Source organism: Vanellus vanellus (genome assembly GCF_965231255.1).
Source record: "Vanellus vanellus genome assembly, chromosome: 5".
Lineage (NCBI taxonomy): Eukaryota > Metazoa > Chordata > Aves > Charadriiformes > Charadriidae > Vanellus > Vanellus vanellus.
Window position 1 is genome coordinate 81,629,384 of NC_138910.1, and position 22,407 is coordinate 81,651,790.

The 22,407-nt window shown below is 46.6% G+C and overlaps 1 protein-coding gene across 1 annotated transcript in view; it reads right to left on the minus strand.

Moving 5' to 3' along the window:
• Positions 1–854: 854 nt before the first annotated feature.
• Positions 855–22,407, minus strand: part of NEGR1 (neuronal growth regulator 1) — a 307,482-nt gene continuing 285,929 nt past the window's right edge. The window contains exon 7 of the mRNA XM_082483897.1: positions 855–1,050. Within this exon, the coding sequence (XP_082340023.1) occupies positions 926–1,050 (125 nt within the window). The 3' untranslated portion in view covers positions 855–925. The remainder of the gene's footprint in view (positions 1,051–22,407) is intronic.

Here is a 22,407-nt window from a genome sequence, read left to right on the forward strand (position 1 = left end):
GTTTTTACAGAGATGACCTACTGGTTAGTGGTGGTAGGTGGGAAACATAAGATGGAGTTGGTGCTGTCCTCGACCGATTGCCTAAAACCGCTAACTTTAGTCTGCAGCAGTTCGATGACCGCCGGGAGGTGGGAGAGGAGGTTCTCCTTTTAGCCAATAGCACCTTTGTCCTCGACTAGAGATCTCTTACGCTCAAAAGGATGCTTTAGCATTTCCCAAAACACGTTCCAGATTTGTTGGAGAGGAAGAGGAAAGTAGTGTTTTATGAAGGCACACCCATGCGGAATTTGCAGGAAAAAAGGAAAGAAACCAGAAAGCGGTACTGCACAATGCAGTTATAATACAAGGTACAAGGCTCATTCTTGAAACCTGAATATCATGCTAGAAGAAAATCTAGATATGTGTAATATTTTTGAAGAAATATTTTGAAGGCAATATTATTTGACTTTTTTTTTATCAAAAAAAGAAAAAATATTTCTGTGTAAATGTGGATAGAATGCTATTTAAGAAGGGAACTGAATATTTGTATTGCAGCCTTAAAGAAGCACATTTTTACTGCAATATTCTTTTTTTTTTTTTTTTTTTTTGTAAACTACGGTCTGCGACTCAGCAGACCATGACTGAATGCTTTTGAAAACTTGTAGATTACAAACATGAAATCACGATTAATATCCTCTAAAAGTAATTTCAGAGCTTTCACGTCTTAAAAAAGGACAATGTGTACTGCTTCACAAGGTAATGCAGCTAATCAAAAAAAGGAGTAGAATTAAAGTATTTACATAATGAGCAATTCTACAGAAGGCGATCATCCCCATGTAAGCACTGCTGATTATATCCCACGCTGCTTTTAACAAACTCTACCAGATTGGATCCAGTCATCAGCACTTTCAGAGAATCCTTAAAAGCCTTTTATGGGTCTTTACACTTAGTGCAGAATGATGTTCTTCAGGTAGAATATGCTGGTGAGGGAGGACAGTGTCAACACAAGGTACCAGCAGGAGAAGAGGACTTCGGCGTCACCGGTGATCCCGTACTGGGCTGTACTGGGAGCTGCAAAGAGAAGAAGAAGAAGAAGAAGAGGTTAAGTGAAAATTTCCACTCTTAGACCTCCAGATTCTCAGTTTTCATCAGTTCTTCTAAGACAACCGTGAGGGCAGCAAAGACATTCCTCTGAAAACGGGAGCAAATGCTGCAGAAATAGCCGAGCCCTCCCGCTACACCGCTCGGCAAATACGGCTTTTTGTTTTAAAGAGGATAAATCATTATTAAGGCAAGCATTTAAAAATGTGAGTACTTAACATCAGATGAACGCTGCATGTTTAAACATCTGAATAATTTATCTGTTTTTAAGTTACTGAGCATTAAGACCTCCACTGAAATCAATGAGAGGTGAATATATTTAGCTCTGTTGGAAAAACAACTCATTTTCCGCCTGACTTTAGAAGCCAAAGTTTGGCAGTCTTGCTTAGCCAAAGACATTCATATTTACTTTCAGTCTCTTTGAAGAAATTGTATTTACTTGCTTTAACACAAAGTCTTTCTCAAATTCCTAAGTAAATATTACAGTAAGTGCATGCAAAAAAGAGTTAAAATATAAGAAAACAGTGTGGAGGAACAAGTGAGGAGACCCCCCCTTGCAGCGGTGGTGAGCGGGCTGCCCGCCGGCTGTCCTGACTGCGGCGGGGACCGACCCGGGCAGAAACCCGCGATTTTGGCCCCGAAAAGCCACAGGTGGGAGGAAGGGAAAGGACCTGTCACCTCACCCTGCGCCGGGCCGAAGCTATCGGGACAACGTTATTGGGATCGTCGGCTGCTAAATAAACACTGCGGGCACGCTTTGGCCAGCAGATTGCTGCACGAATTTTCTCTCAAATCAAATATTTTTCTTTTGTGTGATCAACCCGGACTGCTTAGAGGCATACGCGGCATCCTGTGCTCTTGGGTCAACCATCCTGTGCTCTTGGGTCGACCACTGGTATCAAAGGTTTTGCTTTCCAGCAAAACTATGAATACACTACAAATTATTCTGAAACATAATATCTGCGCCAGTCTGGTATCGGGTGCCGTTGCTACGAGCAGGCGTTGCTTACGCCAATGGCACTTTCTTTAGACACAAGTTGCAGAATTTGCTTTTTTGACTAACCGGACCCAACGTCTGCCAGAAGCACGGCTGGAGACCCGCTGGTGGATGCCGAGCGAGGCTGAGCCAGCTTGGTGCCCACGTCCCGGTGCTCGAGGCCTTTCCCTCGCGGAGGACAGAGGTGTCCCAAGGGCCGGAGGGGAGCAGACGTTCCCAAGCTCATTCCTGATCACCCGTCTTGAGCGAGCTGGGGATGCTCAACCCACAGGCTGCGCTGCGAAAGGGGGAGACCGCTAAGGTGGCTACTTTGAAAAACACACGAGCCATGAGTGAACGAAGAGGAGAGGTCGCCTGGGAGCCCGGGGTTGGATGCCACGTGGAGGATCCCGCCTCCTCTGCAGGAGCTCTCCTTCCACCCTGTTAAGCTGCTGTCCCGCGGTGTCCTCAAGGTATGGGGCTCTCTAGACCAAGACCACCAAGAGATGGTCCAAAGAGGAGACTTCAGCCAACAGCTCGGCAGGTACATGGGAGAGGGCGACATAGAACAGGTACCGGCGGTGCCGAAGACGGTTTCCCTGGGGCCAAGCCAAACCTCGTCCCACCACCTTGCCCGGCAGCACCGCGGCCCCTCGCCAGTGCCAAGTCCACCTCAGGCAGGGAGGCACCAGGGTATGGCGCTCGCAGGGCTTCGGAGTAAGCAATCGTCACCGAATCCTCGCGTGCTTCCCTTCTGGGCAGCGGAGAGGAGAAGTGACGCATCCGCGATGGCAGACACATGCCCAGGAGGGTTGCACAGGGCGGGCAAGATGGGGCCCAGGCAGGAGAGCGGGACCTTGTGCGGTGGGGTCGGTATCTGGCGTCTGGCTTGCATGGACCCCCCCAAGATGAACAACCATAATAAAGCAACAGAGGGATTTCCCTAAAATCACAGCCCGTCTGGAGGAGCAGGACACAGTACTGCAATCACCCAAGAAAATAAAGCAAACCCGTGGTTTTCGCCAAATCTGGTTTGCTTCTGCAGGACACGGTCTCCTGAATTTCAAGTCTTGTTCAGTCTGAACACTAAAACATAAACGTCCTTTTGCTTTCCGCACAGACATCCGTGCTGCGTGCCGCCGGGTCCATTTTCAACGTATGATATTTTATTAGGCGCAGAGTATGTGATTAAAATCAAAAATCATTCATTCCCCCCTGCCCCCGCGTAAAAGCTCAGGTAATAAAATAAATTACAAGACGAAGCTTGATTTTAAAGCTTAGTTTAGTGACTTATAACCATGACTAACCGCAGGACAGGGCGCGCGCTGCTCTTCTCTTCTCTTCTCATTAAAAAGGAACTTTCCGTGATAAGTCAGTATGACAAATCAACATTTAATTTATTACAAAAGCCAGGCTAGCAAGCTGAAGCATAGCGTAGGTGGTATTTCATTTTATCATATTAAAAGAGTTTCCCCAACGTAAAGATAATTTGAACTACGGTGGCTATAAAAGCGAGTGGAAAATTATGTAAATCTGATTTCCTGCATATGAACCAGTACTATCTTTCTAAAGCTTATTAAATCATATCTGGATTGTTTCAGCACAAAGGTACGAGGTGAATTAATGGGGGAAAAGTACCCAGACTTGGGTAGATAATAGAAAAGAGGTATGGTTCCTAAAGCTGGCTAAGCAGAAGCATTTGATGGGAAAGAAACCTGAAGGAGAAGCAAATCTGGACCAGTTTAAGTGACCGGACCCTACTGGGTTTGAATAAACTGCCCCGAGGGCTGAGTTCACGTGGTCCAGGGATGCCGAATGAGCGCGGGGGCTGGTTTTGCTGGTCCACGGACCACATACAGCCCTGTTTGGTCCCACACTCACCCCGAGGAGGGTCTCGGTGCTACGGCTGGCTCTGACAAACAACATTTCAGTTCAAGAAAAACCATTTCATAAACTCTCTGAGTGTCTTTCAACCCGTCTTCGGCATGGCAGTAAAGGATGAAATCCAGCTGTGCTGCCTCGCTCCCAGGGGCGCTGCGACTGACGCTCTGAAAGAGCGCGAGCCGAAATTTAAAATTATTCTCCAGCCCCTCTCACGCCTTTTGCGTTTCTCAGAGTCCTTTAAAGAGGGTGAACTGGTGGGAGCGTGCTGGCACCAGGGTCTGCTGGTTCGCACCTGCCTGGAAGAGTTTCACTTAGTCAGACCCGCGGTGGCATTTGGGATAAAAAAAAAAAACCAAAATAAGAGCTTGGTGCTCTTAAAAATTCCTGGAAATTCAACAAGCTTCTGCAGTCCTTTTCTTTTTCACCTCGGTACTTTGATTAACTTTTCCCTGACTGCTTTGCTGGCAAAAGAAAATTTTGTTCCCAAATATTAATAAAATTCCGCAGCTCTTTTGTGGTGTCTTACAAACTTTAAAAAGTAAACAAGTTTACTTTTAAAATTGAAAAGCTCTTCGTATGGTCTGCTTAGTCACCCATCTAGAATGAATAATTGGGTTTGCTAAGTGCTACGTAGTCCTTGTTTCATTCTCATTGCTGTGCAATACTACGCGAGGTCGTTTTGCACTTGGACTGGTTAATTTTCATAGGGATTTTTTTGAAGGTTCTTCGTGTCAGAATGAAAACCTCAGCTTAGGAACAAATGAAAAGGTTTAAGGGCTTGAAAAATAGCGTAAAACTCACGGATTCTTTTCTTCCCCCGCTACAATCAGCATTGACTGTCATTGTTTTATACAGACGCACACACTTGCAGTCTTAATATTTGTACAGTGAGATAATGGTGGAGGTATGTATGATTAGGCATCAAATAAAAGCATGAATTGTTTGACTCCCTGATTACATCTGCAGCTATCCCGAGCTTTCCCATAATGCCCATCCCCACCGCTATAATGTAGCGCTCTGTTTATAACTGATTTTACAGCGCTTGAAGCTTTTGGTACGCAGCGATGGGCAGGAGAACAGCGCTTGGGCTGCAGAGAGGTATTCAGCTGTCTAAAGATTCTCGTCCACAACAATGTCTGGATAACGACCTGAAGGAGGTCAAATTGTTCGACTCCCCTGGGGCTGATGTGGCAGTGCAAATTCAGTTCAGAGCTGTGGCAGTGGTACCTTAAAAGAAAGTGAATTTCCATCTAGAAGAAGGTTAAAATGAGCTTGATGAGAAGCCTGATGTTTGAAATACAAGATGACCTAGGGTTTAGAAGCTGCAATAAGTTTAAAATACATCAGCTTCAGTCATTGATGGATAATAATTTACTCTCTTGCTAACGGAGAAGGGGCGCCCTGTGGCTGGGCGCAGGGTTACTGGGCGCTGATGGTCCCACCAACGATGTTTGGCTGTCAGTGTTTCACTCAAGCCATCGGTTGCTGTCCCTGTATGACCAGAGGAAACGGCTGTAATATTTCGGGGGGGAGAGTCCTCCTCTGGTCGGGCAGGGCAGGGGGTGAGGCGGCGCCAGGCAGGCGGCAGCATGGAACTGGGACACCGGCGCAGGGTGCCCCGAGGAGCTGTGGCTGCCCCATCCCTGGAGGTGGTCAAGGCCGGGTTGGACGGGGCTGGGAGCAACCTGGGCTGGGGGGAGGTGGCCCTGCCCAGGGCAGGGGGTGGCACTGGATGGTCTTCAAGGTCCCTTCCAACCCAAACCACTCTATGATTCTGTGATAACACATTAAAATTAGCGGTAGATGTGTGCGAGCGGGCGCTGTCACTGCAGCAGGGACGGGGACTCGCGGAGAAGGTTTCTGCTCCTATTCCCCTCTTTGCTTTGTAAGTCCCGGCGTTATTAGTTATCGAGAAAAGTGTGTCCGCCTCTCACTTTTGACAAGACTGCATCGAGCATCTTTCCTGGGAGTCATTTACAGGGCGTCAGTCCTGCCAAAGGAGAAACCCCCGCTAAGGTCAGCACTGGCCGTGTCCCCCGCTGCCGCCAGGGCACAACCAGCTTTTGTACGTGCCTTTGAAGCCCACGTGCTCTTATCAAGCTCTCCTTTTTTTTCTAATTTACTGATTATTCTACATAATCCTAATGTTTTATAACAGTTAGCAGTTGCGAAAATATTTAAGCACACTCTTAGCACAGATAGGATTATATTCAGGCATCTCTCCTGGTGGTGAATAGAAAGGAACAAAGTAATATTGTATCACTCTGTAATTAATAAAAGAGATTAGGAAAAGTACTATGCTGAAACGTGCAAACCAACATTTCCTAACACCGAGGACTGCATTAACCGGAAATAATTATCAGCTTTAATGCTGATGCCTTGTAGACAAAAGCACAGACCTCTTTAGATTGTCTGAATAAGCAAGACTAATTCTGTTAAATGGATTATGCAGAGAGATGTTAATAAGCATTTCATTTAACTATATTCAGGTTAATTATTTATTATAGGGAAGCCTTAATAAATAGGTTTTGTGCAACATTTAAAATATACAGAGAAGGAAGAAATAAACTAACTCAAGGTCAAAGCAGTAAGAAAAAAAAGATGAAAAGCCCGGGCTGTCAAAAGTGGGTTTTTTTTTTTTAAAAGAAAAGATTGTAAGATAATGGGACTCTGAAGGCTCAGTGGAATCCTGCAGACAACATCTCTAAATATCGTTACACTTGAGGTTGGCTGAGGATTTATGGCTTTGGAGGAGCGGGTCAACAGTCTGCAGAAGACTGAATGAGAAAGCAAGGGCTTGTGGTAGGAGAGGTGATCTGCCTGGAGAGGACCGGCTTGCGCGTGGCTGGACCAAGGGACGGTTCGTCAAGAAGAGAAACCTCACTTTGTGCCTCGGAGGCCAGGCGGGATTGCAGAAAGCTTGACCTTGGGAGAACAAAACCTTAAAATCTTGTGTAAAAATGAATCAGCGAAGACACCGTTTTGTTTAGTCTTATGCAAATGTAATCATCCCCGAGGCTACGCGCCCGAGAGAGGAGATTTACAGTGATGGAAAATTCACGAGTGAAGTTAAATAGATAAATCTGAACGAGGAGGCCCTTTTGATGTCTGTGCCAGATGGAGACTTTGATTAAACACAGCTTTGACCATGATAACAACACTTGGAAAATGCTGATAATTTAAGTAATGTTGAAATGCGTTTGGGCCACGTCTGTGGTAGCTGAGAGCTGGACGCGGTGACTCAGAAGGTCCTCTCCAGGCTGATGTTCCTCTGTTACTGGTATGAACCACTGAAATTCTTTTTAATGAGAGAGAAATGTGCGGCACTGCACAGGCCAACATCCCCAGAGCGCATTTGAAATGCAAAATGCCTGTATTTTAAATATAGGCGTACATTTGCAAGAGATGTTATTTTATAAATGATGCATGGTCGAAATGTTTTGCTTATGCCGGCGAAGAAGGTCAAGTGAGGAGATCGGTGCAGAGCTACGCAGCCCCGGCTCTGGGGAAAGGCAAACGCATGGTAAGTGATGGCTCACGGGGCACTGCAAAACATTTTTACCGAGTCTAACGCAGTGCTAGACGAGGTCGCTCAACGCCTCTGGAGGTGTCCTCGCCTCTGCCCAGTGCTCATTTGTCTCCCCAGTCCGCGCTCACCAAACCGCAGGGACGAGGATTATACCGGGAACACGGGAGGAACGTGTCGGGGGACACCACCTCCTACAGCATCACCTCCAAGGAATGCGCTAGTGCAGGGACCAGCCAGCTTTTGCTCTGGTAATGCCTGTGCAGCCCTTCTCTGGGTCGCGTGGGTGCAATTTCGGGTGGAGTTTTGCTTTTATGTATTTTCTAGCCAGGAGTCACTTCGCACTACTGAGACCGATATATCTCAAAATCCTTGAGAAAGAAGACAGGAAATATTGCAAAAGTTGTCCATGAGCTAACTCTGCCCGGATGGATTTATGCAACTTCTTCAGCTTATTCTGAGACAGAGCTGTGGAGGATGAAGCCAAAAACCGCGAGGTCCTTAAAAGAGTGGCTTTGTCATTCTCTGAGATGTGGCAGAAAGATGCGGAAGATGAGCCCCCAATAGACCGATGGAATTGATGAGAGAGAGGTACTGTCAGGTCCTGTTCATCAGCATTCACACAAGGCTGCTGTCAGCTGCAGAAACCGTAAAACGAACGGCTTACGCTGATTTGTTTCTTATTTCTAATTTAAATGAATAATGCAGAATTTTTTGAGTGTTGAAATAGGAATGCAGAGAAGAAAAGACTATTGCTTGAACTGCAGAAGTAAAAAAACAACTATTTGTTGCACTAAAATATTAAAGCTTAGTATTTTAAATCCTTGAGACAGATACGCCACCAGCAATGTTTTAAAGTGAGATACTGTCCCTGGGTGTGTTCGCACGTATCTCTGCGTACGCACATAAAAGAAGAAAGAAGCGTTTCTTGTTTCAGTCGTAAAGACCCCAGTTGTGGTATGTTCTGTATCTAATTTGAAACTGGTCCTTGATACCGATTCCGACTGAGTTAAAGATAAAATATGATATTTATAGGGCCAAAAAGCAAGCGAAGCAATCAAAAGGTGATAACTAGCTCAGCCACCCAGCATTGTCATTTCGTAATTGTGGGGACCTTTGCCCGGGAATTTGGGTTCCCTGGCTGTGGAGACACGACGTCCAGGGAGGCGGCAGAGGCAGAGTCACCCTTCCCGTTCCACCCACGCACACACCGACAAATAACTCATGCTTATCATTACGAACGGTGAAGTACTAATTTAAAACCAGCTAAAAATACACACAGTAATGTAAATTTTAAGTAAGATGATTTTTGCTTGCTTATTAATGTGATGGGGCATGCCAGACACATTTTGCAGTTGTTCAAACTAGACCTGCTTAGTGAACACGTAACAGCTGCATTTCATTAAGCTCATAGAGAAGGCAAAACCGTCGCTGATGGAGGTTGTTAACTATGTGCAAAAGGTTTTAAAGTGGCTTAATTTCTGCTCTCCAATAGCTCTCTCCGCAACAAAGCATTTCCAAAGTCAGCAACTTCTCCGAAGCCCTGGGTGGAGGCCCCTGAGTGTGTGAGGTGTGGGTACGGAGGCACCCCGACCCCGCTGTCGGCTCACCGGCGCCGTGCTACCTCGCCAACAGAATTGCTCCCTGTTCTAAGGGGAGCATCCCGTGCTCAGGCCGAAGAGGATGCGGTGAAAGATCTAGCCACATATTTTGGGCGAGTTGTGAACGCGGCGCTGGGGCTGGGGACAGCTTTGGTGGGGACCGCCAGGAGCAGCCGCGCTCCATGGGGGTCGCAGTGCCACAGGGTCGTTGAGTCCCGTCACCTTTCGGATTTTTGCCATCCCCTGTCTGCTCTTCCCCAGTGTGACTGCGTTGACTGTGACTGAGTCAACCACCTCTCAGCAGCCCCTCTCCCACTTCCAAAAGCTGGGCTAACAAACGGAACCCTAAAATTGTAGTGTTTTTTCCTAAAACTCATTCGTCCTTCCTGTCAGCTTCCAAAATCTCACTCCTGATCTTCCAAATTGTCACTGACTCTTCCCATAGATATCCAGGTTTAAATCTGACTGTTATTGTTCACAGCACATCATCTAATGGAAAAGAAAAAACGGGTGTCATTTTAGAGGAACAGACATCTCCAATTTCTCAAACTTATAAATGGTGAGTAAATTTCCCTGCGAATTTATACTTTAACAAATCACAGTGATTTGATCATACGTGAAGTTACGGGTGGATTGTCAAAATTTGGGTAACTTAATTGAGAGAGGGTAAGATAACCTTTTAACTCTACTGAAATGGATGCTAGTGTTGAAGAGTATTTAAGATACCAGAAAAAAAATCCTCTCCAAGAAGGGAGGCCCATGGGATATCTTACACCGAGGCACGAGATCCGGATAACTCAAAACCCTCGAGTTTGGACGTTTTTACTTCATGTGCCAAAGGAATTGCGATGGTCCTCAGTGTCAACGTGCGTTTTGAAGGAGTTCAGCATCTAACTGACAGTGATACGATAGTCAGAGACCTACAGAAGCTATTAAAATTTTCTATTCAGCATACGTGCACCCTCCAGTTGTTAAAAAAACATGACACAACCCAAACTACAGCATTTGAATAGATTTGAATGTAAGCACTTTATATTGCTACTGTTTCCACAACAAAAAGGTATTGTTAAAACTTTATTACCTAGGTGTGATTTGTTTCCAAACTCCCATTTTAAATTTCAGCGTATGGTTGCCGATAGAAAAGTCCCCATTTACAGGCAATTATCACACAGTGGTACCTAAAACTCCCTGTAGTTATTGCTCACTCTAATTATATGCTTTTGCTGTTGTTCTTACTCAGTAGTGTTTGTAAGTGGGGGCTTTTCAGTGGGGGCCAGGCACGCGCCCTTTGTGCTACTCCAAATTTCTGTATTTACAGCGGATTCAGGTACCGCGCGAAAAATGGGCGTTGGTGATTTGGAGAAACTCTTAACAATAGCAGCCCGAACACAAAAGCCTGTTTTGTAGATAATCAGTGTAAATAATAGATTCCCCACACGCTGCTGTCTATCGAGTTATTTCCTCAAGCAAACGTCGCTGGCTATCATAAAAGCGGAAAAATAGTGGTGCTCAGAACAAAGCGGGCTCCCTCTCGTCCTTCAGGTACTGCTGACATGCTTGTGCTGCAGCTGCGAAAACAAAACCAAATTTGAACCCTTACCTATTCTTGTACAGTATATCTTTAATGGAATTGCGCTTAGACACAGATAAACTTGATCACATCAAATGAAAAAACCTTCCATTAAGTAATGCAAAGGGAAAGGATCCTGCTAAAACGTGAAGAGGAGAAACGAAGCGGGCACTGACCGCAGAGCGCCCTGACGTGCCCGCTTTCCACTGCAAGGAGTATTTCATAATCCCAAGAACTATTTATGAGGAAAATTACTGTGAGAGGACAGAATAAAAAAATGGCTTTATGTATCGTCCTTTATACTCAAGTTATCTCCAATTTCTCTGTGCGGCTGAGGAGCGCAGTCTCACTGGAACAAATAAAGCAACCTTCAGGAAGTTCAGAGCTGCAGGTGTGCACCAGCCTCGGAGGCCTGAGATGCAGCACTCCAGTACTGCCTCCAGCTCTGCAGTCCCCAACAGAAGAAGGACGTGGACCTGCTGGAGCGTGTCCAGAGGAGAGCCACGAGGGTGATCCGAGGGCTGGAGCACCTCTCCTATGAGGAGAGGCTGAGAGAGTTGGGGCTGTTCAGCCTGGAGAAGAGAAGGCTCCGGGGAGACCTTATTGCTGCCTTCCAGTACCCAAAGGGGGCCTACAGGAGAGCTGGGGAAGGGCTTTTTACTGGGGCATGTAGCGATAGGACGAGGGGGAATGGCTTTAAACTGGAAGAGGGCAGGTTCAGATTGAACATTAGGAAGAAGTTTTTCCCTGTGCGGGTGGCGCGGCACTGGGACAGGTTGCCCAGAGAGGCTGTTGAGGCCCCATCCCTGGAGGTGCTCAAGGCCAGGCTGGACGTGGCCGTGGGCAACCTGGTCTGGGGGGAGGTGGCCCTGCCTATGGCAGGGGGGTTGGAACTCAGTGATCTTCAAGGTCCTTTCCAACCTAAACCATTCTGTGATTCTATGATTCTGTGACTCTTAACAGGTGGAGGAGACACCAGCCCCAGTCCTGGGATGAACAGGATCACCACCTCATCCCTGCCTTTACCCACCAAAGGTGACGAGAGAAACCGGCTGAGTGCCTGGTCCAGAGGCGAAAGCCGAGCAGGTAATGGACGGCACCGCGCCAGCATCCCGCTGCCCGGCAAAGCAGACGGAGCCTGAACACGGCTCTTCAGAACAAGCGGCAGCGTGTGCCCAGTCGCCGACAACCCCAAACCACCTCCCCCAGGTCCCCAAGAGCTGACCAGCAAGGCAGGCACTGTCCCCGGGGGACCCAAGCTGGGATTTTAATGATAGAACCTCGGAGTTGGATGTGGGGTGAGGAGGAGGAGCAGCAATGCATTGCAGAGGGCACGTGAAAATGCAAAATAAACGTAGTGACTGAGAAAAAGCTTTTGACCAGAAAAGAAAAGTAATTCAATAATTCAGAAAAAAATCTGCTCTTCAACAAAAATAGCCAACTGCCCATGTACTGGAAGAGCAAGAACTGACCCTGTGACACTGCCTCAGAGAAGCAGCTGCCATCCCAGTGGATCTCCTGTGCCACCTTCCCAGGAAAGGCCAAATATGTTTCTGGGGTGTGTAAACAGAAGTGCAGCCTGTGAAGCAGTGCCGTTGCCCTCCTTGGCACGGGGGGGCTGCGTCCGCCCGGGGGGGTCACCTCGGGCGCTGCACAGACTGAGCGGACACAGCCCAGAGAAGAACAAGGAGAACGCCTCACCGAGGAGGACGGCTCGGAGTGGCAGGACAGTTCGAAACCCGAGGAGGAGAGGGCGTCCCAGTAACAACCATGGGATCCAAGCAAGGTTGAGGGCACGATCTGCTTGTGTCTGTAGCGGGTAGAACAAGACCAACAGGTCAGACCTTCGGCAGGCAGGACCCAGAATGGCTACAAAGGCCAACTCAGCCCAGAGTTGCATGGGAAGGGCGAGCATCTGCATCACTGCAGAGTTTTAAGAGCAGCGTGTATGAATATGTGTTAAAAATAACACTAGACACCAACTTCTTTTGGCTGCAGGAAGAGACCTTTCTGGATGTTCTCTTTGGGCCTTAAAAAAAAACCAAAACAATCCGGGAACGCACCATAATTAGCGGTGACTGCAACATTGGATTTCCTTCCGGAAGCGGGTTCCGCAGGAGGGAAAGGAGGGCAGCTCACGGCAGAGACAAAGCTCAGCCCCCTGCGCCGGCAGGTCCTGGCGGCGGCTCCCCAGCCCAGCGCGGGGCTGCGGCTCCCTTCCCCTCTCCCAGAAATCGGCTCTCGGTTCTCTCCGATGGCTGAAGGACATGCCCGTGGGATGCAAACCCTGCAGAAAACCTTAAACAGGTCTTTAATTCTTGCAGAAAAACGAAGGTGGCTGTGGAACCTATAATTAGCATACGCCTCTCGGCTTATCAAACCCAGCTCTGCTGTTGCGCCGTGGCTTGTGATTTCCCTCATAAATATTTTAAGATCTGTCTTAAAAGCGGTTACTTGCCTTCCAGTGGGAGCAATCAGTGGAAGGTTTCTCTACAGCTGCGCTTGTGAACGGGCAGGAATTTTCTCATTCCCAGGATAAAATTATCTTTGGATGAGCTCTGCCTCCTCCCGGGTCGCGCTGCCCTGTTTCCACAGGCACGGCTCGTGCGTGGTTTCACGGCGTTAGACTAAGCACCGTCTTCTAGCCTCCCTCCTCTTTCTCTTCTTTCTCTTCGCATAATAGGAAAACCACCATATTCGAGTACTTTACATAAACTTGCAGTTTTAACCCGTTTCTTTGCGGGATCAGACCTTGATGGGCTATAATTATCACTAATGTTCCCACATTAGAGCTGTTAATAAGTTAAAGGGCACTGTTGTTTCTACGGCTCGAAAGAAAACGCGGCTTCCATTTGCTTTGAGTCTGCCCAGCTTTCCTCTCCTTCTTTAGATGTGCTAAAAATAATTTACCCAAGGATTATTTAAAAAAAAAAAAAAAAAAAGTAAAGATTTTTCGGTATATTATTTTGTGTTTTATTGCATCAGTAATCTCTCTGGTGAGGTTATCTCCAGTGACTCAGATAACTTTGCCTTCAAATAAAAGTTATTACTTAGCCCAAAGGCCAAGCAAAGAGCGCTTTCTGGAATCAGATCCAGCCCGCCTTTTTGGAGCAGATACGAGAAAAGGTGACTAAATGCAAACCCAGCATAGCTTGATAGGCAGAGTTATATGATCTACTACTAGGTATCAATGAGCTAGAATCACTGTCTAGGATTTCGTTAGCAAAATAAGGTCTATTTAATTAATACAGTCCATGAAATGGTGAAAATTCCAACTCGGAATTCTAATAAAAGTCAGAGATTATCATATTGCTGTCTCCCCTGCTTGGTTACGTGGGCAAGGCTGCAAGGTTGGCTTCAGAAATGCAATCTGTCTGTAGGCACCTCTAGGCAAAAAAACAAATCCAGGCCCAAAATCCTGCCCTGCCCTCCTCACGCCCCAAAATCCCGCCTAATTGCAGATGTTTCCATTAATACTGTGCTTAGTGCTTTGTGGGCTGGAACACATATCGCATAGTACTGAAATAAAAATTATAACGACTGTGTCACCTGGCTGACCGACAACATGGTGCTGCAATCAATGACGCGGTGTTGCATCTTTTTACTCTAATAGATGGGCCTCCTCCATCGAGCGATGGGCGTCGGGGGGCCTGACCGCCTGGTCACTGCAGTCAGTGGCTCCATGTCCAAGTGGTGAGCAGTGACAAGCGGTGTTCCTCAGGAGTCGGTACTGGGAGTGGTACTATTTGACATCTTTGTTGGCAACATGGACAGTGGGACGGAACACACCCTCATCAAATTTGCCGATGACACCAAGCTGAGCAGACTGGTTGACACACTGGAGGGAAGGGATGTCATCCAGAGGGACCTGGCCAGGCTGGAGAGATGGGCCCATGTGAACCTCATGAAGTTCAACCAGGCCAAGTGCAGGGTCCTGCACCTCGGTCAGGGCAATCCCAAGCATAAATGCAGGCTCGTCAGAGAATGGATGGAGAGCAGCCCTGAGAAGGACATGGGGGTGCTGGTGGATAAGAAGCTCAACGTGACCCAACCGTATCCTGGGCTGCACCAAAAGAAAGTGTGGCCAGCAGGGCGAGGGAGGGGATTCTGCCCCTCTGCTCCGCTCTCATGACACCGCACCTGGAATATTGTGTCCAGCTCTGGAGCCCTCAACTTAAGAAGGACATGGACCTGTTGGAGCAGGTCCAGAGGAGGCCACAAAAATGATCAGAGGGCTGGAGCACCTCTGCTATAAAGACAGGCTGAGAGAGTTGGGGTTGTTCAGCCTGGAGAAGAGAAGGCTCTGGGGAGACCTTATAGCAGCTTTCCAGGATCTGAAGGGCGCCTACAAGAAAGCTGGAGAGAGACTTTTTACAAAGGCATGTAGTGACAGGAAAAGGGGTAATGGCTTTAAATTGAAAGAGGGGAGAAAATATATTAGGAAGAAATTTTTCACAATGAAGGTGGTGAGCCCTTGGCACAGGTTGCCCCGAGAAGCTGTGGCTGCCCCATCCCTGGAGGCGTTCAAGGCCGGGTTGGACGGGGCTGGGAGCAACCTGGGCTGGGGGGAGGTGTCCCTGCCCGGGGCAGGGGGTGGAACGAGATGATCTTTAAGGTCCCTTCCAACCCAAACCATTCTGTGATTCTATGAGTTCTATGTCTGAAGAGGCATACTGTAGCTTTCAATTACAGGTCTTACCAGAGTGTCCCTCACCCCGTAAAACCCCTGTCCTCCCATGTATGTGCTCCACTCCGGAGGTGTGCTCCACCTGCATTGCTCTTGGCACAGTCCAGGTAAAGGAAACCACAAAACCAGCTTGTATTTTGGAGTCTAAATGCTTTTGTCTTGTCTGGAGGTGTGACATAGCAACCACTGTAGAGGGGGACGGCAACAGAAAGGGATCGTTTTATGGGAAAGTTGCAGGAAAAAAACAAACAAATAATGAAATTATTTCATGATATTATTCAGTTTTCTGCTCATATTGCTGGTTTCAGATGTGATGTGTTCCAGGCTGGGACTATCCCCTTACCTACGTATCTGCAGTACACATCTAGCCCAGATTTTGTTATCACCTGTAGCAATAACAATCAACAAAACAATAATCACTTGTTTAGCTTAAAATTAAATAGAAAAAAAATATGCAGAGGGTAAAGACATCCAGTCTAGAACAGGCTGATGTTGGGTTCTGCATGGAAGTCTAAAATGAAACAGAGGAGAATGGGTCATGTTCTTCCACTGGACATGGTAAACACAGCTTCGGTTAAGAGGACATTGAGAAGAAGACTAGAAAAGCACTAGGGAAAGCACTGGGACAAGCAAGCCAGGCACCCATTCCCACTCCCCCGTCCTCGTGTTGTAGTACGTCACTTGGGGGACCCATCTCTATCCTGAACTTTGCGGTCTGGAAAGGTTCTTCAGTGAAGAAGAACCAAGAGGAGCCAAGAACCGTGACTCTCCATGACAGATAACCACGCTCAGCTTTCCATACCAAGTGTGTAATTTTTGAGTCGCCTGCAAGGGCTCAAGTTTGATAAATTCGCCCAATTCAGAAGCGTGATGCTTCAACAAAACTCTGGAATTATAAAGTCAAATGCTGAGAAACACAGGGTGTTTTGAAAGGAATATGCGTGGCGTGTGCTATCAGGTACTTATGCACATAATTTTGGCAGCCTACAATAACTGCTTCTCTGACAATGTTGCCCTCATTTGTAAGTGTCACATTTGAGAAAAGGAAAAGCTTTTTAATGCGACAGAAAAATTTGACTTGGGAGCTAATTGCTTTAATTTGATAGAATTTTTGGCTCATCTGCATACTTGACAATTATTTACAACTTACATTGGTAATTAGAGGTTGGGTCTTGGCTGAAATATTGCAAATAGCTTTGAAGACATTTGCTGATCCTTCTAACTTTTAGAGGAAATGAATTTATTAGTAGTTAATATGTAAAATATTTGTACTTCTGACCTTTTGTAAAACATTCTTTCTATATTTTAAATGATTGCTTGTCAGAATCGTTTTTCTCAAAATGAAGTGTGACATTGTAAATAAGCTCTTGAATTAAGCAGCATATTAAATCTATGTATTCAGTGGCAACCTTTGATAGTTCTCATATATCATGAAGATTTTGTTGGTTCTGCTACATTGAGGCAATGTCATATAGCATTGTGAACGATAATTTTTTACACTGAACTTTACAGTTTCTGGACAGTTTCAACATCATTCTTCTGATCTTGACACAGGATATTGAGTTAAGCAGGTTAGTACATGATTTCTTGCCTTTTTTTTTTGGTGACTGTGTATGAGAAAGGAACTTTTTTGCTGGAGGAGCTGACAACCTTTAAACAAATCTTCCAGCGGGGTAGTTGTCAGATGATTCCTAAAGATGCGTTTTTTTATTCAGCTATTCTGATGATTTTCTTAAGCATTTCTTTGGGCTTTCTCTTGGTCATATTTCTGCATAGTGTATATATTGCTCTCGTTTTATAGGTATATTAAAAAAAAAATAAACCCATGAAAGTCTTCCTGCTGAACTGCGCTAATAGCCAATCAACCAATCATCAGTAGAGCTTTCATCATAATAAGGTGGTGGATGAAATAAATAACAAAAAGTCAAACTGTTTACGAATTCCAGAAGAGTTAAAGTATAGTGCCACCCTGAATTGTAACTGACTAGACCGGCATCATCTCTGGAGTTTGCCTGGTATGTCAATACTGCTTGATCTTGTTCTTTGTAACGGGGTACGTCTTAAATAGAAGGACACTGGATAAGTCATATACATAAAAGAGATCTACATCTTGCTGGCATGTGAAATTCCTCTGATATATATTTTTATGAAACTACTCGCACATTATGTGCTCAGCAGCATAAATAAAGCTGCGTGCTACCCTGGCAATTTTACGTTTACTACATTAGTTAGTAAATGCAATGGCCACCCTTACTTTCCTATAATAAAAACCGCTGACCCTTTCCATGAAAGATGATTGCAATTTCCACCGGCCCGTATAGGCGATGAAAAAACATAACTCATCAAAATCTGAGCTATTTGCTCTTAAGATACAAGAGCATTTTTCTTGAACGCTTGACGTGACATTAACTATTCATGAAACTTGAGAATGTTCAAACACTGCCTGGGTAAAATTGTTACTACTTTTCAACTTGATTGAGATCTTTTCTGAACCAGACTCTACCGCAGCCAGCAAAAGGGCCCTCCGCACATAAGAAATGCGGAGAGTGTCCAGGTACTGTAGCTGTGAGCGATCGATTTGCTGAAAAGCCGAGTTCCTCCTCCAAAATTGATTCATGGTAACTGCCTCCCTTTGGGTCAAACAGTATTTAACCGCTTGTAAATTTTAATTAAATGATTTGTCACTTTGAACATATAGTTTGTCATCTCGCAGCTAAGCGATGTGTCTTTATCAGAGGCTGACTCAGGGGGAAGGCATCCATCTCCTGTCACCTCGCCCCCCATTAAGATAATTTGGCGGCTGCGCAGTGCGGGAGGCTCCGGGAAACAGACCGTGCTTCCCAGGAACAAGTCCATCGTGCACACTATAAAAATACAGTTTCTCCCTTTTGTCATTAGCATATGCTTAAATTTCTGAGAATAACAAACCCCTTTCCCAGCAGCACGCAGCAAAACAGATTTGTTCCTCCCAACAACTTACTTTTTCCTTTTTCACGCGCCAATGACACCTGTAGCTATTCTTACTCAGCTGCCCAACCACCGCGGCTGTGCCTACAGTTATCCGTTCTTGCAAGATGTCGACTCCAGGAGAAAGTGAAGAGAAGTTTATAAACCCGGTAAATCTGTTGAGTGACTCTAGAAACGATGGCTTATTTTAAACGGGTTTTGTGACTGTGTAGTCCTCACCCCCTTTTCTGTGTGACTATGGAGTCTTCATCGCGGTGAATTTAAATAGGTCTTCTGCATGTGAGTGTTATACAACACTGATGTGGGCGTACGGATTTCATAGACATCCTCCTCTATCCTTGACGGGGTTTCATCCTGCGAGGCAGAGGGCCTCTTGCTCGTGCAGGGACGCAAGCTGTTGCTTTTAAGCTCTTGCTTTAATTCTGGGGTCCACCAGTTGTGAGCTAGGAGGCCAGGCTGGACGGGACTGGAGCAACCTGGGCTGGTGGGAGGTGTCCCTGCCCAACGAGATGGGCTTTGAGGTCCTTTCCAACCCAAACCAGTCTACGGTTCTACGATTCTATGAGAACTTAACCAACACCATGTAAAGTGCATCCACAAAACACACAGAAAGCGCGTATAATCTAATCAAGTATTTGTTACTTTTCCTTCATGTGCAGATTTTCTTCTTTCCAAAGTACTTCCAGTTTTCCGCCCTTTTGACCGAGAGTGTCGTGTTAGAACGTGTCACTCAGTTTGATCTTTATTCGCTGCTCGCTATGATGAATTATTTGGGGCGTTTCTGGTAAGGGAATGCCACAGGAGCTGGCATGGCCCTCGGGAAGACTCCCGGCTTTCGCAGCTACCTACGGGGCTGAACCCCCTCACCTCCAGGGGGGTTTTGGGTTGGCTTTCTGCTGGGGCTCCCCGAGCCGCGGGGCCGGTGAGGGCCCCTTCGCAGACCTCCCCCCGCCATGCCCCTGGCCAGCGCTGCTTCTCCTCTGCAGCTGAGGCTTTCCATGCACCAGCCTTCCCCTTTTCAGCTTAATCCAGAGGATTTTGGAGACATTATGGCTCAGCTTTGCATACGTTATTATGCAGAAGAGAGGAAAAAAAAGACACCAAACCAACAACAGTGGAGCTTTTTCAAAGCTGACCGGGAGCTTTAGGCAGGGAACTCCCGTTAAGACTCCTGGCTTTGAAAAGCTCTATCAATTAATACGAGATTTTGGCAGAGATAGCAAAAGAGAGAAAAAAAAAAAAAAGCAGAAAGTGTTGGTGCCTCTGTGGGAGGCCCCTTCCCAATTAATGCTGATTAATGGTAGGGGAAGAGCACGTGGAGTGCATTATCCTCAGGACGGGTGTCCCACTTGCTGCACCTTTTGAACACGTTGTGCCGTGCAGATGCTTAGTGTCACCGTGCCCTCTCCGTCCCTCGCCTGGGGACGACCACTGGCTCCGACCGGAGAGATGCAACGCGGATGCAAGGAAACGCGCTGGTGAAAAATAAGTTTACCTCCACAGATGTGTTTCCTAAGCAGTATGTGCACGAAGGTTTGCACGAGCGTTGAGGGAAGATGCTCAAGCACTGCGCTCTCGCTCGCGCCGCCACGGGCCCCGCAACCGCAGCGGCGTGCTGACCCTGCGCCGGCCGCTGAGCCCTCGGGGGCCGAGGGCAGCTGCACAAACTCTCTTCCGTGTGTTATTTTCCACCCCCTTTCCCATCACCCGTGTGAAGGCAGGAATTTGGGTCTCTTCAGTAGAAACCCACTACGCTCACCACTAAAATGCACTTCGAAACAGAAAACAGAGAGCACCCAGAAAAAGTTCCTTCGTATTCTCAGCGATCAACGTTGTAGGTGAGCCGCGGCTCAGCACTTCTCCGCGGAGCGCTATGTTTGTGGGTGGCAGTCAGATAAACGCGCCGTCGCGTGCGTCCCCCTGTTCCTGAGCAAGCAGCACACACAGACTGTCAGAAGCGTTTCCCAGGCAGGCAATGGGCAATTTCTTTCTGCCATTGATTTTTGACTCAAAATCAGGATTTAGGAAGGCAAAGACAGAAAACAGTACGTGGCACTTGGCAGGAACGTTAGCAACTTTCAAAGTAGTTATGGATGTCATATTCTTAAAAGAAATGGTAACAGAAGGGGAAATTTTATATATATTTATTTTTTTTATTTTTTTTCCCCCCCTCCAGGTAGTAGACAAAGTTTGGCAGGCAGTGATGAAAGCTTTTCACCTTTCCCTTTTTCTAAGCTCGCTGAGAATTAAGGGTGCTTTGTTTTGAGCATATACCCCACGTCATGCCTGTCTAAAGAGCTGTGCTTTTGGGAAGACAGAGGTGGACCTGGATGCCTTTAAAACCGCCTCTGATAGTCTTTGAGACACGTGGGAGAAAGATACATTTTGCTCCAAAACCAATTAATTTTTTTCCTCGTTTATACTGCACATAACCCGTAACTCCTAAAATCCTTCAAGCTGCCACAAAAGGAACATTCTGAATAACTGAATGAGACCCGGATAGTGATAATCTGCATTTAACAGGCTGAGGATTCGTACCTCTTTGTAAAACGCAGCGCATTCTTCGTTTAAAATGGAAGACGAAACGGGACAGTACGTGGCGGGGGGGCACATCGGAGACTGTGGGTGTGGAACCCTTACAAACAACATCACAGGCGCTGCTTATTCCTGAGACGTCTCTATAACCAGACTGCTTTGCTTTGACAATTTACTGCAGACTATTCAAATGACTCGCTGTTTTCCTATTATAAAATCCATACCCCCTTCATTCGCGGGAACATGCTCTTGAGCTTTCAAAACCGAGTTGTTCTCTGAATTGCCTCAGTTTGGCAGAAAACTCATTCAGTGTAGTTTTATATACTGTGCGTGTTGAATAAGGGGGCTGAATGGTAGGCAATCATTTCTGTTGCAATCAGAGATATTAAGAAGGGTAAGTTCTATCATCTTTTTTTTTTTTTTCCCCCGAAGAGATGCATCCCTGCCACTGCGGACTATGATTGAGAGAGAAATGCAAGCTGAGACATGTACCTCGAAGATGAGAAGAAGGACATACAAAAGATGTCAAGGTCAATCATTTCGTCTCGGTGTTCGGAAGGACAGGCATCGCTGACTGTCCCAGCATCACCCACCGTCACCCATCACAGCGGGGTACAACGTGGGGGCGGGTGGGTGGGAGGGAGCCGGCTGCCACTCATCCCTTGGGTTAGTCTTCTGCTGCCTAATGCCAACAGCGTTTTCTTATGGAAATGTCTGACTCAGCAGCTGAAAAATGGTGAAATATTTTGCAAAACTTTCACCTTAATGAAACCCATCTTTAAAAACTTCAACCAGATGGCTCCACAGTTTTTTTGCGGCACTGTAAAATTCAGAGGCTCGGTTAAAATCTGGACTTAATGAAAATCATGTACAGGAACAGGTGCCACAAAGCACAGGAACGTCTACAAACTGAATTTTTCCTTGTAAACCTTGCCGCATTAATGGAGCAGCATACGGTAAATTGGGCCTGAGCTCTTAACGTGTTTCCTTCCACCTATCATGAGTGTGTCCTAACCCGGTGTGAGGTTCACACGAAGACCTGCTGCTCAGAGAAACAAACTCCCGGTCCTGCCACACTCACACTGTGGATCGCCCTATATCCTTGACGAGCCATGGTTTATTTTTAAATGTTGGTATTCAGGTCACAAATTCGCATTAGCAGCCAAGGGGACGGTGGAGCAGGACACTGTGCAAGTGGCTTGAGTCTAGAATATAAAGGCTACAGCCTGGACTCTCAGCTCCGGTCCGGCTCTGAGCAAAACATCTTTGTTTTATTCATCACTCTCAACTCCACAAGCGAACGACCTCTGTCTGCTCATCGTCAAAGTCCGTTTAAGCCACCCTGAATGCTCAGGGACCGCTCCGCTGCCCTCACTGGTGTACTTGGCCCTCCAAAAGCATTTCGTATTCCGAGGAAGCTCTGTCTCCAATAATTGTAGAGTCCAGCACAAAAGCGGGTTAAACCCAAGACGGCACCGCTCCTGGGAGCAATATTTGTTTAGTTCTTCAGAGCTGCTCCGTAAACCTGTTATGACCGCGCTCTTTGAAGGACATGGGCTTGGCTCAACTATCGTGTTTTTA